The sequence below is a fragment of the Elephantulus edwardii genome, unplaced genomic scaffold (genome assembly GCF_000299155.1).
Source record: "Elephantulus edwardii isolate Elephantulus edwardi_28Jun2011 unplaced genomic scaffold, EleEdw1.0 scaffold00185, whole genome shotgun sequence".
NCBI lineage: Eukaryota > Metazoa > Chordata > Mammalia > Macroscelidea > Macroscelididae > Elephantulus > Elephantulus edwardii.
Window position 1 is genome coordinate 4,134,909 of NW_006399935.1, and position 16,893 is coordinate 4,151,801.

At 57.0% G+C, this 16,893-nt stretch overlaps 3 protein-coding genes across 4 annotated transcripts in view; 2 read left to right on the forward strand and 1 right to left on the reverse strand.

Moving 5' to 3' along the window:
* Positions 1-2,033: 2,033 nt before the first annotated feature.
* DUS3L (dihydrouridine synthase 3-like (S. cerevisiae)) lies at positions 2,034-7,710 on the forward strand. 2 transcript variants are annotated; one of them, XM_006896367.1, is made up of 13 exons: positions 2,034-2,128; positions 3,492-3,795; positions 3,997-4,527; positions 4,717-4,758; positions 4,900-5,052; positions 5,236-5,352; positions 5,553-5,618; positions 5,698-5,808; positions 6,215-6,311; positions 6,438-6,513; positions 6,882-7,070; positions 7,208-7,336; positions 7,638-7,710. In XM_006896367.1, the coding sequence occupies exons 1-13, from the start codon at positions 2,034-2,036 to the stop codon at positions 7,708-7,710; spliced, it is 1,983 nt and encodes a 660-aa protein (XP_006896429.1). The 2 variants fall into 2 exon arrangements, with proteins under 2 accessions (XP_006896429.1, XP_006896430.1); XM_006896368.1 differs by lacking the exon at positions 3,997-4,527 and having other exon boundaries at positions 3,492-3,567.
* Positions 7,711-8,275: 565 nt separating this feature from the next.
* On the forward strand, positions 8,276-10,401 carry PRR22 (proline rich 22). The gene is made up of 3 exons (XM_006896431.1): positions 8,276-8,387; positions 8,455-8,535; positions 9,368-10,401. The coding sequence occupies exons 1-3, from the start codon at positions 8,276-8,278 to the stop codon at positions 10,399-10,401; spliced, it is 1,227 nt and encodes a 408-aa protein (XP_006896493.1).
* A 1,134-nt stretch (positions 10,402-11,535) lies between these two features.
* CATSPERD (catsper channel auxiliary subunit delta) overlaps positions 11,536-16,893 on the reverse strand; it is a 119,768-nt gene continuing 114,410 nt past the window's right edge. The window contains exons 20-21 of the mRNA XM_006896432.1: positions 13,074-13,231; positions 11,536-11,845 (exon numbers count right to left, since the gene is read on the reverse strand). Of these exons, the coding sequence (XP_006896494.1) occupies positions 11,536-11,845; positions 13,074-13,231 (468 nt within the window). The remainder of the gene's footprint in view (positions 11,846-13,073; positions 13,232-16,893) is intronic.

Sequence of the window (16,893 nt, forward strand, 5' to 3'; positions counted from 1 at the left end):
AAGACTCTCGATGAGATGGATTGATTCAGTGACTGGGGTAATGAGGGTAGGTGTGTCAGAGACAGTAAGATTGGCACAGGATAGAGCAGGTTTCAAGGCTATTGTACATAGGGTCGCTATGAGTCACAAGCGACTTGATGGCACATAACATCATTAATATCACATGCAAGTAAAATACTGCTGAAGATCATTCATAAGCAGCTAGCAAAATGCATAGAGAACTGCCAGAATTTCAAGCTGGGTATAGAAGAGGAAGTGAAACCAGGGGTATTATTGCTGATATGAGACAGATCCTGGCTGAAAGCAAAGAATACCAGAAGTATGTCTATTTGAGCTTTATGGATTATGCAAAGCCATTTGACTACATGGATCATAAAAAACTGCGTCTAACATTGGAAAGAATGAGAGTCCCAGAACACTTAATTGTGCTCATGTAAACATATACTTAGACAAAGGGGCTCTTGTGCAAACAGAGCAAGAGAAGAATGCATGCTTTAAAACTAAGAAAAGTGTGCGTCAGGGTTGTATCCTCTCTCATACCCTATATTCAGTCTGTATGCTATGCAAACTATTAAAAAAGCTGGAGTATATCAAGAATGTAGTGTTAGGGTCAGAGGAACACTCATCAATAACCTATGTTATACAGACGACACAATTTTGCTTGCTGAGAGTGAGAAGGACTTGCAACACTTGCTACAGAAGATCACACATTGCAGCCTTCAATGTGGATTGCATCTCAATGTCAGGGGGAAAAAATTCTCACCACCAGACTGATAGATGGAGAAATGATTGAAACTGTCAACAACTGGATCTTACTTGGATCCACAATCAACACCCTTGGTGCCAACAATCAAGAGATCAGGAGACATATTGCACTAGGAAAGTTTGCAATCAGGGATTTCTGCAAATTCTTGAGAAGCAATGATGTTAGTTTGAGGACTAAGGGATGCCTGACTCAGGCCATGGTCTTTTCATGCTGGACAGTGAATAAGGGTGACAAAGGAAGAATTGATGCCTTTAAGCTGTAGTCTTGGAGAGGGGTAGTGAGTAGCCCACGAACTTCTAAAGAACAAAGAGATGTGCCTTGAGAAAGTGCAGTCAGAGTGCTCCTTGGAACCAAAGATGACAAAACGTAGTTTCCCCTACTTCAGGCATGCTGGTTGGAGAGGTTATTCCCTGGAGAGGGACATCAGGCTTGGAAAGTTGGAGAGTTGGTGAAGACAGATTGACACAGTGACTGCAGCAACGGGTTCAAGCATGTCAGAGATTGTGAAGAAGGCACATAATAGGACAGAGTTCCGATCAGGTTGCTAAGGGTCTTGCTTGGCTCCACCAAACCTAACAACAATCTTGTCCCAGGACCTGTGCACTGGCTGTTCCCATGTCCAGAATACTCTTCACTTCCATAATCCTACGGTCCTTTCCTCATTCTTTCAAGTATTTACTCAAATACTCATTGAGGCCTTTTCTGATCATATTTAAAACTTACTGATTACCCTCCCCCCCAATATCCTTCTCTGCCTTCCTACTGGGATCTAACATACAGCACAATTTACTTATGCAGTGTTGTTTATGGTCCATCTTCCTCTTTCTTTCACGTGTTCCTTGAGGGCAGAGGTTTTCTGTGCTGTTCCCAACACCTGGGTAGCCTCGGGGAGCAGAAGCTCAACAAATTGTTTGAAATAATAATTCAATGAATAATAATTGAACGAAAATCATGATAAGAGCAGTGGAATGTAAATTTTCAAAAATCTCATCAAGAAAAAGAACCGATCTCTGTGGACTGGGCCGGTGGGCCACCCGTCTGCGACCCCTCTGAGGATAGCTAACCACCAGCCCCTTCCAAAGGGCTCTCGAGTAGCTGGGACTCGAGGCCCCGCCCCCAAACAGGCCCCGCCCCAATAGGCCGCCGCGCGCATGATGACGCCAGTGGAGCGACCCGGGCATGCGCACTTGTCCCGCAGGACTTGGGGGAACACGCTCGACCCGGAAGACTTTCAGGCCACTCTCCAGAGCGAGCATAAGGGGGGCTGATGGCGGAGGAAGCAGCAGAGGAGGCCCCGGTGGACAACGGCGGCGATTCCGCAGCCAGCGCGCCAGAACGAGGAGTTGCACCCATTAAATCTCAGTGAGTTACCGGAACCCAGAGAAACCCCTTGAGGGCCCTCCCGGCACCCGTAGCGCGGCGCGAGAAGGGCATGCCAGCGTGGGATGCGCGCAGCCGGCTCTGTCCAGCCCGTCCCTCCGCCTCGCAAGGCCCGTGGCCAGTCCTCAGGTCGCGCACGTTGTGGGCTGTCACATGCGCGAGGGAAGCCATCGGGCATGCGCGCGAGGGCGGGCTTTGACGCGGAGCTCGCAGGGGATGCTGGGACTTGTAGTATTTGGCGGACGACCTGAATTGTGTGCAAGCCATTCTGGGACTTGTAGTTTTCACCCTCCTATCACCCAATTGGCAGCATCAGGATGGATGGTGAAGAGATTGAGATTGTACACAGCTTTAGTTTGCTTGGCTCCACAGTAAACAGTCTTGGCACCAGCAGCCAGGAAATTAAAAGGCGCATTGCCATGGGAAAGTCTGCTGTTAGGGACCTATCCAAAGTACTGAAGAGCAATGGTGTCTCTCTGGAGACTAAGGTGCATCTGATACAGGCCATGGTCTTCGCAATCACTTGTTATGCATCAGAGAGTTGGACAGTGACCAAGGAGGGTAGAAGGAGAATTGATGCCTTTGAGCTGTGGTGCTGGAGAAGAGTATTGAGAATACCATGGACTGCTAGGAAAACAAACAGATTCATCCTGGAAAGGGTTAAATCAGGTGGCTCCTTGGAGACAAGGATTCTGAGGCTCCATCTAACATACTTTGGACATGTTGTGAGGAGAGACTGGTCCTTGGAGAAGGACATCATGCTTGGGAGGGTGGAGGGACAGTGCAGGAGGGGAAGGCCCTCTATGAGGTGGATTGATTCAGTGACTGGGATAATCGGGATGGGAGTGTCAGAGACAGTACGATTGGCACAGGACAGAGCAGAGTTTAGGGCTGTTGTACATAGGGTCGCTATGAGTCGCAGGCGACTCAACGGCACATAACAACAACAACATCACCCCTGTTTGCATTTCAACAAACTGGGAAGTGGCATCTATTCCTGAAACAGTTCCTCCTGCTCGTCCGTTCTTTTCCTTTTCTGTTGACAGCCTGGGGGTCTTTTACCTCCTTTCCTTTTTTCTTTCTTTTTTTACTTTAATTCTTTGGTACAGCTTATCTTTCACTAGCTATGCCTCTCATTACCTTAATAAAGAACTTTGCTAAAGAAAAAAGCCCACCAAGCCCCCCAGGCCCTCCTGTCGCCTTGCGGTGTCCCTAGCCTGGAGTTGGCGCAAGTGCCCGTCAGCCGAGTGTTTGAGCAGGGCTTCTCACGCACTCTCCCCAGCGTCCGTGGAGTCCCAGCTGGGGCACTCCTGGACAAGTCCTTCCCCGCTGTCACCACTGGCAGGTACCTCGCCACCAAGGAGAAGTTCCACGAGTACCTGGAAGGCAGAGGAGAGGAGAAGGCACCCCGAGAAACCGAGGCGGGAGACCTTGATGCCCATGACCCTGTGGAGCCCGAGGCCAAGCGGGCCCGGCTGGATGACGGGCAGGTGGAGGACGGACAGACGGCAGCTCCGCAGAAGCAGGAGGCAGGGGAGCTGAGGGAGCAGCCGCAGGCTCACAAGAGGGCCCGAGGCCAGAACAAGGGCCGGCCCCACCTGAAGCCCACCCACTATGATGGGAACAGGCTTTGTCCCTCCCTGGTCCAGGTGAGAGTGGCCCCGTGGGGTGTCCACCCTGGTAACCATGCTAGGCAGCTCCCGAGACCTTCATTCAGCCTCCCTGGTCCTCTTACAGATGAAGAAACTGAGGCACAGCAGGGTGACACATCCGTGAGCAGGTTCCTAGGCTGCCTGGCTGTCCCAGCCCCTCCTGGCCTCCTCATAACCTGTCCCCGCTTGTCCCCACAGGGCTCGGCCGCCAAGTGTTTCTTTGGTGACCGCTGCCGCTTCCTGCATGATGTGGGCCACTACCTGGAGACCAAGCCAGCCGACCTGGGCCCCCACTGCGTGCTGTACGAGACCTTTGGCAGGTGTCCCTATGGGGTGACCTGCCGCTTCGCTGGGGCACACCTGGGTCCCGAAGGCCAGAATCTGGTTCAAGAGGAGCTGGTGGCCCAAACTGCCCGCTCCCCGTCCATCCGAAACAGCCTGGACAAGGCCCTGCAGCAGCAGCTGCGGAAGCGCAAAGTCCGTTTTGAGCAGGCCGAGCGTGTCCTCCGCCAGCTCAGCCAGGGACAGCCGCGGGGCCCTGCCACGGCCACTCCTGCTGACACCCCTGAGGTCACCCAGACAGGGGGTGTTCCTGAGCCGGATGCTGGAGACAGCCAGCCAGCTGTGCCAGGGCCAGATGACACTGCCCTTCCCGGCAGCCCTGTGCAGACCTGCGGGCCGCTGACGGACGAGGACATCATCAAGCTCCGGCCCTGTGAGAAGAAGCGGGTATGCGACAGTTGTGGCTGCCAAGATTTCCTTTCTGTACTGTCTCTTGTGCCCAAGTAGAGTCAAGGCTGGCACAGAAGGGTGCAAGTGGGAAGACGGGACATTGGGCCTGGGGTTTTGACGATTGAGTAGGAGCCTGCCAGTAGCGATAGGAAGGCTGGATTTCACTGTGCATTTCTTTCCATCCAGCTGGACATCAGTGGCAAACTGTACCTGGCACCCCTCACCACGGTAGGAGGGAAGTGGTGTAGGGTGGGTGGTAGTGGCACGGTCACCCCATGGATGGCAGGCACCTAGTGTCTATCTCTGCGTGGGGTGGGTGTTGGGGTCTGTGCCTGCTGTGCTCTCATGTGGGCACCCCGCTTCCCTCAGTGTGGGAACCTGCCCTTCCGGAGGATCTGTAAGCGCTTCGGGGCAGATGTAACCTGTGGGGAGATGGCCATGTGCACCAGCCTGCTTCAGGGCCAGACATCCGAGTGGGCTCTACTCAAACGCCACCACAGTGAGGACCTCTTTGGCGTGCAGGTCAGTGACACCCTGAAGGAGAAGAGTGGGTGCTGGTAAGGGAGCAGGGCCCCCAGCTCACCCGGATCTGGGGGACTGTGGCCTCAGACTGGGTGTCTGAACAGACACCAGCTCCTCTGGCCCCCCGAGGCCCTGGTGTCCGGAGCCCTGGGTGGACACCCCTCACCTGCCTGGCCCCCACAGCTGGAGGGCGCCTTCCCCGATACCATGACCCGCTGTGCAGAGCTGCTCAACCGCACCATTGACGTGGACTTCGTGGACATCAACGTGGGCTGCCCCATTGACCTCGTGTACAAGAAGGTAGAGCCTGGGGCCCAGGAGGGCAGGCATGGTGGGGGTCAGGCCCTGTGGCCTACTCGGGACCCTGACTCAGCCAGCTGATAAAACGGCATGGACGTGTGTGGGTCCTCTGGGGCTCCTGTGCCCGGCTGGGGGTGTGTCAGGCGTCCAGGGCAGGGGGGGCACAGCCTGCATCTTCTCCATCACCCCCTCCTCTCCAGGGTGGAGGCTGCGCACTCATGAGCCGGTCCACCAAGTTTCGGCAGATTGTGCTGGGCATGAACCAGGTAGGCCACTGTCACCGTGCCGCGCCCCCCCCCGGCCTCCCAACCCCCGCTCTGCCCCAACCCTTCTCCGCCCCCACAGGTGCTGGACGTACCGCTGACCGTGAAGATCCGCACAGGTGTCCAGGAGCGCGCCAACCTGGCCCACCGGCTGCTGCCGGAGCTGCGGGACTGGGGCGCAGCACTAGTCACGGTGGGTCCCCAGGCAGGGTGTGGGGCTCGGGGCTGCAGCCCTGCCTGCTATGCTAACACTGTCCCCCACTCCCTCTTGGTCTCCGTCTCGACCTGTCTCTCCGTCTCTCTCAATCTCTGCGTCTCTGGTGGTGGTTTTCCGATCCCTATCGTCTGCCGTCCTTGTCTCTTTGCGGCCCTGTCTCTGTGTCTCCATGTCACTCTTTGTTCTCTGGCCCTGGCTCTCTGTCTCTCTCTTTTGTTTTCCTGTCTGTGTCTGTCTCTGACTGTCTCCCTTTCTCTGCTCTCTCTGTCTCTCTCCACCACCTCCGGCTCTGTCTTCTCCCCTCTCTCTCTCCATCCCTGTCTCTCTCAGTCTGTCTCTCTTGCTCCCCTGCCTCCCTCCCTGTGTGCCTGCTTCTCCCCAGCTCCACGGCCGCTCCCGAGAGCAACGATACACCAAGCTGGCTGACTGGCAGTACATTGAACAGTGTGTGAAGGCCGCCAGCCCCATGCCTCTGTTCGGTGGGTACCCCAGGGCCTCGGGCCATACCCTCAGAACCTCCCTCCCTGATGTGGCTCCTGGGCTAGTGGGCGCCCTGCACCATGGCTGAGTGCTGCTTCTAGAGGCCTTCACCTCTGTCCCCTCAGGAAACGGAGACATCTTGTCATACGAGGATGCCAACCGGGCCATGCAGACTGGTGTTGCTGGGGTCATGATTGCCCGGTGAGTAGTGGGGGATGAGCGGTGCTGAGAGGGTATCAGGAACAGTACCCCTAAGCCTGAACAGCTCCCACCCTGCCCTGCCAGTGGCTGGCCCTATGAGGTTCAGCTGGAATGCAGGTCTAGGGAGGGCGAGCAGGGCAGAGGTCACAGCCTGGGGGCTGGAAGTTGCTGCAGCTGGTAGGTGTCATGGATGCAGACTCCTGGGTACGGACAGTCCTGTGACCACGTTCTTATCCTGTGACCAGGTCAGGCTCGGGTTCAGGCAGGTCTCGTAGCCCAGGATGTCGAGGTGTGTGGGCACGGTGGCCCGTCACATGGTCGTGGGGTTCTGGGGGCCTCTGGGTCCCTGACTGATCACCTTTCTGCAGTGGTGCCCTGCTCAAGCCTTGGCTGTTCACGGAGATCAAGGAGCAGCGGCACTGGGACATCTCATCGTCCGAGCGCTTGGACATCCTGAAGGACTTCACCCACTATGGCCTGGAGCACTGGGGCTCCGACACGCAGGGTGTGGAGAAGACCCGCCGCTTCCTGCTCGAGTGGCTGTCATTCCTGTGCAGGTGGGACTGGGGCGGGGACCCCTACCCTTCACTCCTCTGGCTCCCCCCTCTGCCTGCTCCCCCATTCTCTCTCCTCTTCCTTCTCACATCTCCCTACTCTGTTCCCTCTCCCTTACCCTTTACCCCTCCCACTGTAGATACATCCCTGTGGGCCTGCTGGAGCGGCTTCCCCAGAAGATCAACGAGCGGCCCCCCTATTACCTGGGCCGAGACTACCTGGAGACGCTTATGGCCAGCCAGAATTCGGGTGACTGGGTTCGCATCAGGTGGGCCCACCACAGGGGCAGGGTGGCTGGGTAGAGTGGGGTCACCAGGAAGCCAAAAAGTCATTCAGGAGAGGGCAGGCAGGGCTGGGGAGGCAGGGGGCCAGATAGTGGGGTGCGTGGAGGGCAGGGAGGTGGGGGATGCAGGGGGCCAGATAGTGGGGTACAGGGAGGGCAGGGAGGTGGAGGGTGTGAGGGACTGGACAGCAGAGGTCAGGGAGGACAGGAAAGTGGCCGTGTGGTGGCAGGTGGTACAGGGGCCACACAGGACCCTGGGGGCCTGAGCCTGCTTCCATCCCCACAGTGAGATGCTGCTGGGCCCCGTGCCGCCCACATTCGTCTTCCTGCCCAAGCACAAAGCCAACTCGTACAAGTAGCCGCCGGAGCGGGCAGCAGGCGGTGTTCAAGGACCAGCAGGCGCCCATCGAGTGAAATAGACAATAAATTTTATTCTTTTAACACAGAGGCCCTTAATTGACCCCAAGGCCGCCCTGGCCTCACATGTGTCCTTACACACCTAACCACTGGGTACCCTCTGCCCACCCTGCTTCTCAGCATTCCCCAGGCTCCCCCTGTGCCCAGGCCTGAGCTGAGGGAGCTAGTCTCAGAGGCCAGAGTCTCCCAAGAAAGACACAGGGAGGGACTCGGGTTGAGGCCTGGGTGGGTGCTGATCAGGGTGGTGAGATGGGAGCTGTTAGGTGGGCACTGTGGACAGGCTGGGAGGCAGAGCAATGCCCACCCTCAAGAGACACCAGGCTGTGATCAGCCTCGTTTTCCTTCCGCCCCCTGCCCTCCCCCCACCCCTAAACCCGGAACCCTAGAACCCGCTGCCCTGAGTAACCAAGTAAACAGAACTCGGCCGGACTCTGGGCCTGTGCTCGGGGTGACCCTGCACTCCTGCCTGCCTCCTTCCTGGCTGCCTGGGCTGGGCCCCCCCTCCCCATGCAGCATCCCAAACCATTCTATGCACCTTCTGCTCCCCAAGAAGGGTTCAGCCCCAAGGGCCTGGACAGTGCTGAGGGGCCAGGCAGCCAGCCAGCCGACTGCACTGAGGGTAAGGACCCCCTAAAACAGCATGAGGCAGGGCGTGGGCCTGGCTCCCTGCCCCCAGCCCAGGACAGACCCACTGCCTCTGCCCGCAGGTTCCTCCAACCTGTACCATCCCCCAAACCAGAAGGAGGCGTTTGCAGCTCCCCCAGCAGGTACTGGCCCCCCTCCCCTCGGGGGCCTGGGAAGGGGATTTGAGGGGACAGAGCCCATCCTTCCTGCCAGCTGGGTCCCAGGAAGGTCCTTGAGGGAAGAGTCCATGGCCCATTCCCGGGGGGGGGGCAAGAAGGCAAGGCTCGTGCACCCCAGTCCCTAGTGGGTCCCGGGATGAAGCCCTTGTGTACCTCTGTCCTTCACTGGGCCCCCAGGACTGGGCTGTGTCTGCACAGAGCCCCTGCAAGGCCTTGCCACCCTTAGGATCCCTCAGGATGAAGCCATGTTCTCCTCTGCTGCTAGGATGAACCTCTGCCCCCTGCCCATCAGGGGACCCCCCAGGATGGGACTGTGTCTCCCCCAACAGTGGGCTAGGATGAGGCCATCCCCAGCTCTTCCCAACTTCCTCCCGAGATGCAGTTGTGGTCAGAAGCCCTTTAAGCTGCTCTACTCTCAGGTCCCACATCCCACCCCCAGGACAAGGCCCTCTTGAAACACCCTGCCCCCAGTCACGCCCCCTCAGGACAAATGTTTACCCCCAGCCCCCAGATGAAGCCATGCTGTTATCTTAGGTCAGATGAGGCTGTGTCCTTTCAGGCCAGTTCCCCAGTGACCCCTCAGGACACATGTGTGGCCCCTGGCTCCAGGATGGACTACCCTACCTCAGAGACACCCCCCCCATGACAAATATGTAGCCCTTGACCCCCAGGGTGGTCCCCTGGCCCCGTCCCTGATGAGACCAAGTCCTCTCAGACCACTCACCCCAGTGACCCCTCAGGACAAGTGTGTGATCACTGGCACCCCGCCCCCGACGATGCTGCCCACTCCCCACAGGTTTCCAGATGGCCCCGTGCGGCTGCTTCTTTGATCCCCGCATCTACCGCATCGAGTGGGCCCCCTCTGACTTTGGCCAGTCATCCGTGTACAAGCTGGTGCCAGTGGGCAATGGGTGCCCAGCTGGGGCCCCCGCCTCCCCAGGCGCCTACCTCCTGGAGCCCCCGCAATACCTCAAGGCCCCAGGACCCCCTGTGCCATCCCCGTACCCCCATTACCAGCAGGTGTCCGGAGCACCCCAGTACTTCATGCCCTACCTCCCACCTGATGGGCCAGGCCCTGAGGCCCTGGGTTTCGTGGGTGATGGGGGACCCCCGGCCTTCATGGAGGTGGCCCCTCCGCCACCACCCAAGGACAAGCTGCCCTCCCTGCTCATCACACTACCTGCCGAGTCCCTGCTGCCACCCAGCACCTATGGCCATCTCAAAGGCCGCCTCAGCCAGCTCCACGGGCCACCCGAGCCCCCGGCCTTCCCCACCAAGGAGCCCCCAGCCACAGAGCCCCCAGCCGGGCCGGGCCCACCGCCGCCCGGAGCGCCTGCAGGGAGCCCTGTCCTGGCCGCAGGCGAGGCCCCGGCAGCCGAGGAGCCCCGCGCCTTCGCGCTGCCCGACAAGGTGCTGCTGGAGGACGCCATGAAGCTGTTCGACTGCCTGCCCGGTGGCGCCGAGCCCGAGGGTCCCCAGGGGGTGGCCAGCTTGCCCGACAGCGGGGGCGGCGGGGACGACTCCAGCGACATCCGCTCGCTGCACCTGCCGGACGAGCTGCTGTCCTTTGACTACAGCGTGCCCGAGATCCTGGACACCGTGTCCAACGTGGACTACTTCTTCAACTTCAAGGCCCTGGACGAGGAGCCACCCCCGCCGCGCCCGGGGCCCCCGGCCCCTGAGCCCCTGGCTCCCGGGCCTCGGCCGGACCTGCAGGGCAGCAGCAAGAAGAAGCCAGCCAAGAAGGGCAGGCTGGGCACCAAGGGCAGGCAGGCTGCGGGCACAACCGCCACCCCACTCCCCGGGGGGCCCCCATTAAAGCAGATTTGACTTCTCAGGTAACTTTGTGGTCCTGGGGGCTGCTTACCCTGCCTTCCACAGGGACAGGTGAGGCGGGGCCAGGTGGCCTGCCCCGGGCACTGGACTCGTCTGTGTACACACACACACACACACACACACACGCGCACGGTCCTTCAGCTCAAATACAACTTTTATACAACTCACGTTCCACACAAGCAGTTCGTACACAACTCACGCACAGATGCAGCCGGCCCCACCCGGGTGGTCTCCTCACCGACTCTTCTTTGAGCTGAGCAGAGGCTGGGTGAGCAGTCACGTGGGACTTGAGATGTTTTTAACCCCAGAGCACTTGGACAAGTCACAGGGCTGCCCAAGGGGCCTTTCAGAACCCCACGTAGGCTCTCAGAGTGGATGTGCGTTAAAGGGACAGTCGGGGGCCGCACAGTGGTGGAATGCCCATCTTTCACTCAGGAGACCCGGGGTGACTCCAGCCATTGCACACCAAGCACAGGCGCCACCCGTCGCAGAGGACTGCGTGTTGGGGGGTGCTAAGCAGGCTTCAGCAGAGCTTCCAGGCTAAGACTAGGAAGAAAGGCCTGGTGATTGAGTTCTGAAAATCAGCCCCTGAAAACCCCATAGGCCACAGCTTCCCCGGCTGCAGCTGGTCACAGATGGTGACTGGCCGAGCAGTGTTCTGGCTGCTGTGTTCAGTCTGGATGGCCTGGAGAGGTGCTGCCCCGGAAAGGCTCTGGCCAGGGTGGGGGGGGTGGTGCTGGGCCCTGAGGGGTGCTGCACTCAGAGAGGCACTGGCCGGGTGGCTGGACCAGGGTGTCTTGAGAAGGGGGGCCTCACCTGAGCCCCACCACTGTCAGCAGGGCTTTGTCAGCCTTTTACCTTCTTGGTGAGCATGGACACACTCCATCGGGTGTGAGTGACTATCCCCACACCACCAACAGTCCTTTACTTCTGTCCTCGTTGCTTTTCTTACCAACCTAAACTCCTGATTTGGTGGCTGACTTTGGAGATGCCTCTCACCAGGTCTGCCTTCCCACATGCCCCTCTGGGTGCTTGAACCTGCAGCCTGTGGACCTGCAAGCCCTTTCCTCCCCAGGACTCCCAGAAGCCCCCACTTGCTTCTCTCTGCAATGACACTTTATTGTGAGACTATTCTGTGTGTTTGTGAGCTGAGGGGCCCTCTCCTGGGGCCGCAGGCTCCTCTGCTTGGGAGGAAGTGTGCTGGTGGCGCCGCTGGGTTGGGTGGCTGTACTGTCCCCAGCACCCGCACACGTGGGCACAGAAGCCCTGGACTGTTTGCTTTATCTCGGCGAAGCTCATCTTCGGGATGATGTAAGCCAGCCACGTGGACAGCAGCGAGAAGACCAGGAGGGTGATGATGATGGTCTCATACCCCTGAATGGGCGGTGGGAAGGCCCCGTAGGTGTAGACGCTGAAGGTGGTCTCCAGGTGGCAGTAGCTGCAGGGCAGACAGGACAGGCCCATGCTGGTCCCTCAGCGCCAAACCCCCTCCCCTCCCCAGTCGACCCTTTCAGGCCTCCAGGGCGTCTGTGGGCTCCCTCTGTCCGTGGACTCCCTCTGTCTGTAGGCACCTTCTATGTGCTCCCTCTGTCAGCTCCTTCTGTCTGTCTGTGGGCTCCCTCTGTGGACTCCCTCTGTCTGTCTGTGGACTCCCTCTGTCTGTGGACTCCCTCTGTCTGTGGGCTCCCTCTGTCTGTCTGTCGGCTCCCTCTGTCTGTCTGTGGACTCCCTCAGTCTGTAGACTCCTCCTGTGGTTCCCTGTCTGTGGACTCCCTCGATCTGTGGGCTCCTTCTGTCTGTGGACTCCCTCTGTCTGTCCATGGACTCCCTCTGTCTGTGGGCTCCATGTCTGTGGGCTCAGCTCTGTGCTTCCTCCTGGGGATTTGCACTCAGTTATTTTTCCCAGGCTCTGGGGTTCTTCCGGCAGCTCAGTTCAGAGGGAGCAGAAGCAGACCCTCTGCTCGGGAGCCCTAGTGATCTGATCCGCTGTGGGGTTTCTGAGGCTGTCAGCCTGATGGGAGGAGACCACCTTGGTTGAGTTCTCAGAGCAGCTGGTGCACTCGCACCCCCAGAAGCTGCAGGGCCTTTGCAGGGACAGGGCAACACCATGAAGATGACACTGCCAGAGTTAAGTTCAGAGGATAGCAGGTATGTGTGTGTGTGTGTGTGAACCCAAGCAGCCCGAGATGACTGGGCGCAGGGCTCAGCAGTTATTGGGCCTTACGCAACCCACGTCTGCAACCTGTGGGGTTCCCAGTGACTGATGTTGACAAGTCATATGTCAGGTCTTTCTTTTGAGACACCACTAGTAACTGAGTTAAACCGCCGTGTACCACCCTCTACACCTGCACACATGGGGGGTGGGCCCAGAGGGGCCTGGAAAAGAGCCTGGTGCACTGAGATGGGGCACCTGCAGTGGAGTCCCCTCACCCGCAGTAGGACTACCTTACCTGTAGTGGGTTCCTCTTACTTGTAACATGTTCCCCTCACCTTTAGCGGGGTCCGTCCCCTCAACTGTGGTAGGACCAGCTCACCTGTAGCAGGGTCCTAGTCCCCTGTCCCGAGGTCCCCTCACCTGCAGTAGATCACCTTACCTGCAGTGGGATCCCCTTGGATCACGTCCCCTCACCTCTAGCGGGGTCCCGTCACCTGCGGAGGCCCCTCACCTGTAGTAAGGATCCACGATGGAAAGCCAGAAGATGTAGATTCCGTTCCGTAGGTCAAAAAGGAGCTTGTTATTGGTCCGGCCGCCTAAGATCTGATAACTGACATCTGGCCACTGGAGAGGGACGTGTCCATCCAAACTGTGACAGCTCACATAGTTCTAGGAGGACAGAGACCCCCGGGATGTGGGTGTCCCTTGACCCCTGACTCCCCCTCCACCCATGGCCCCCCGCTCCCAGCTTCCCCACCCCTGATGGCTTCCACACCATCCCCCATGGCTGCTCCACCCCCAACGGATCCCCAACCCGCAGTTCCTATCTCCCCAAAACTCTTCCCCTTATGCCACCCCCACTCCCACAGCTCCCCAACCCACACATCCCACTTCCCACAGCTTCCTCATCCCCCATAGTTCGCCTACCCTCCACAGCTCTCCCCCCCCCAGCTCCCCCACCCCAAGGCTCACCCCCTCTCATGGCTCACTGGAGGCCATTGTGTGTTCCCACATTCCCTGGAAGCTCTGTGGGCACCAGGGGCCAGCAGAGGGCCAGGCTCCTTCCTGAGTATCTGTAGCAGTTCTGTCCCCCGCTGTCCCCCAGCCTGTCACCCGGGTGGGCGTCACGAGGCAGGGAGGCGGTGTCCTTGAGCTGAGCAGTCCTGTGCCTTCTGGGTCCCCACCCTTCTGCTGATGGAGATGGCTATCCTCTGTGGTCAGTCTTCCTCACTGACCCTCACCTTTCCCAGAACGTTGTCCAATCCAAGGACTGGCCTCTCGTACAACGTGCCCGAAGTATGTGAGATGATGTTTCTTTAAGGTTCACTCTGTTGTCGGGTGCCATCCAGTCAAGTATGGCTCATAGTGACCCTTTAACAACAGATCCGGAACCGGGGCCATCGTCACAGTCCGACGCACTCAGCCCACCTGCAGAGGGGCTTCCTCTCTTCTGCCGACGCTCCACGTGGCCGAGCATCATGTCCCTCTCTAAAGAACAGCCCCTCTCAGCAACATGCCCAAATACGCCAGGCGAAGCTTCATCACCTTTGCCTCCAAGCGCTCCAGCTGCACCTTCTCCAAGACACATCTGTTTGTTCTTTTTGGTTTGTTGTTGTTGTTGTGTACCGCTGAGTGGAAACCAACCCACATCGCTAACCTTCCAGTGGGTTTTCAGAGGCAGTTGACGGCATGGGAGGAGACTGTCCTTCCTTCTCCTGTGGGGGAAGTTGGTGGATTCGAACTGCTTGCCTTCAGGATTGCAGTGCAGCTTCTTGCCACTGGAGCTCTGGTGGCCTACGCTCATTCCTTCATTGCTGGCGAGTCAGAGCTCATAGCTGACCCTCCTGCAGGTTTTCTGAGGCTGTCAATTGCCTGGGAGGAAAATGCCTGTCTGGCTTTTGCAGAGCTGCTGGTGGACCCGAACTGTGTACCTTTGGGCGGGCGGTTCAACTCCTTACCACTAAGCCACTAGAGCTCCCTACCAGAATATCAAAGCAGAAGATCCTTAAGTGGTCCCAGAGGTGGGAGGGAGGGGAGAAGGGGAAGTTTTCACTTAGGGGCAGTGAGGTTTGTGTGACTGATGGCAGGGTGACTTTGAAAAGGACAGCAACAGATATGGTCGTAGGAACTTGTCCTGGATGTTGCTGATTGTCTGTGGAAATTGTTAGACTGGTCTGGGTTTTCTTGGGTAACTTTTCACTACAAAAAACGAAAAAGGAGAAGAAAAGAAAAAAGGTGAACCATCACTACACCAAACAACAAAACTGATCAAACTCACTGGATGGAAGGGGGTGCTGAGGAGGGGCGGAGGCTGCGGGCCTAAGAAAGCCGGTCAAACGGCCAGCAGGAGCCGGCCTGGGGCTTCGGTCAGGTGCGGGGAGCGAGCGCCACCTGCTGGGGCACTGGCTGTGGTCTTGCCATTGCCCATCAGTGGTGCTGACTGGACACAAGGGACCTGCTGGCATCCTGCTGTTAACTGCCAGTGGTGTGTAAACGGAGGTGAATTGTGGAAACACTGGCTGGGCAGGAAAGTGCATTTCGTGGGTCCTTTCATAACAGGCGGCGCTGAGCGGCTAGTAATGGAAAGAAAGGTTGGCATAGGTCCCTCAGAAGAAAGGCCTGGCAACCTACGTTGATGTTTTGTAGGGCAGAGTTCTATTCTGACACACACAGGATCGACCTGGCAGCAGTAGGGTTTTCATTTTAGAAAGAGGTATTTGGGCATTGCAGAATGTTGTCGACTCTAAGAAGCAAGCCTGGGTCCACCACATCTGGGGGACAGAAGGAGCTGTGCTGCCGAGTGGAAACAACCCATAGCTGACCTTCCAGTGCATTTTCAGAGGCAGTAAATCGTATGGGAGGAGACAGCCCATCCTTCTGTCTCAGAGCAGCTACTGGATTCAAACCTCATGCCTTTGGGATTGCAGTGCAGCTTCTTATCAGTGAGGAAAATCAGAGATGCGAGGGAATGCTTAGTCTACAGGACCAATCAGTCCTGGGAGCCCTAGCCTGCACCAACCTGAGACAAGAGGAGCTAGACCGTGCCTGGCTGCCACTCCCAGAGGAAAAGAAGGTAGCACAGAATCCAAAGTCATAAAAGACACCAGGCTTCTTGGCCAGAGACAGACTGGAGGGGGGAAGACTGGGCCTCAGAAACCTGTCACCTCGGGAGCTGGAACCACCCCCGGGGAGTATCCATGACACCGAAGAATGCCCTCTGCAGACCAGCCACCCACACCAAGAGGGTAGCGAGGCCCCCAAAAAAGAAGCTCCAGAGGCAGGGTTACGTGATTGTGCTTATGCAAAACCTATACTTGGACCAGGACGCAGTCCGCAGAACAGAGCAGGGAAACAGTGTGTGGTTCAGAATCAGGAAAGGAGTGCATCAGTGATGCATCCTGTCACCATACCCTTTCAGTCTACATGCAGAACAGATCATTTGGGAATCAGGGCTTTATTAGGAAGAATGTGGCATCAGGATTGGAGGAAGGATCATCAACAACCTACATTATGCAGATGACACAACCTTACTTGCTGAAATGAGGAGGACCTGAAGAGCTTGCTGCAGAGGGACAAGGACTGTAGTCTTCAATATGGATTGAAGCTTAACATCAAGAAGACAAAGATTACCTACAACCTGGAGAAGATAAAATAGATGAATGGAACCGTCTAAGAATCAAATCCCTATGCACATCCAAAAACTTCTCCAACAGGGTAAAAAGGGAAGCCACAGACTGGGAAAAAGGATTTGGTAATGACATATCCGATAAGGGACTTATATCCAGAATTTATAAAATACTTGAACACCACAAGATAAAGGTAAATAAACCAATAGAAAAATGGGCACAGGATATGAACAGACACTTCACCAAAGAAGACATTCAGATGGCTATCAAGCACATGAAGAAATGTTCCAAATCCCTACCTCTAAGAGAGATGCAAATGAAAACAACTATGAGATATCATCTCACTCCAGTCAGAATAGCAACACTTAACAGAACAGCAAGCAACAAATAGTGGCGAGGTTGTGGAGAAGGTGGAACTCTTATTCACTGTTGGTGGGAGTGTAAAATGGTGCAACCACTGTGGAAGCAAGAATGGCGCTTTCTCAAAAAGCTGTAAATAGAGATACCATTTGACCCAGCAATTCCACTACTGGGAATATACCCCAAAGAGATCATAGCTGACATCCAAGCAGATATATGCACACCCATGTTTATTGCAGCTTTGTTCACAATAGCAAGGAGTTGGACACAACCTAAGAGCCCATCAACAAACAAATGAATAGAGAAGCTGTGGTATATTCACACAATGGAATACTATGCTGCATT

Coding starts and splice junctions, on each gene's coding strand:
- DUS3L (XM_006896367.1), top strand. CDS start 2,034: ATGGCGGAGGAAGCAGCAGAGGAGGCCCCGGTGGACAACGGCGGCGAT. Junction 4,528..4,716: donor GGCCCTGTGAGAAGAAGCGG/GTATGCGACAGT, acceptor CTTTCCATCCAG/CTGGACATCAGTGGCAAACT. Junction 5,809..6,214: donor GGGGCGCAGCACTAGTCACG/GTGGGTCCCCAG, acceptor GCTTCTCCCCAG/CTCCACGGCCGCTCCCGAGA.
- PRR22 (XM_006896431.1), top strand. CDS start 8,276: ATGCAGCATCCCAAACCATTCTATGCACCTTCTGCTCCCCAAGAAGGG. Junction 8,388..8,454: donor GCCAGCCGACTGCACTGAGG/GTAAGGACCCCC, acceptor AGCCCAGGACAG/ACCCACTGCCTCTGCCCGCA. Junction 8,536..9,367: donor GTTTGCAGCTCCCCCAGCAG/GTACTGGCCCCC, acceptor CACTCCCCACAG/GTTTCCAGATGGCCCCGTGC.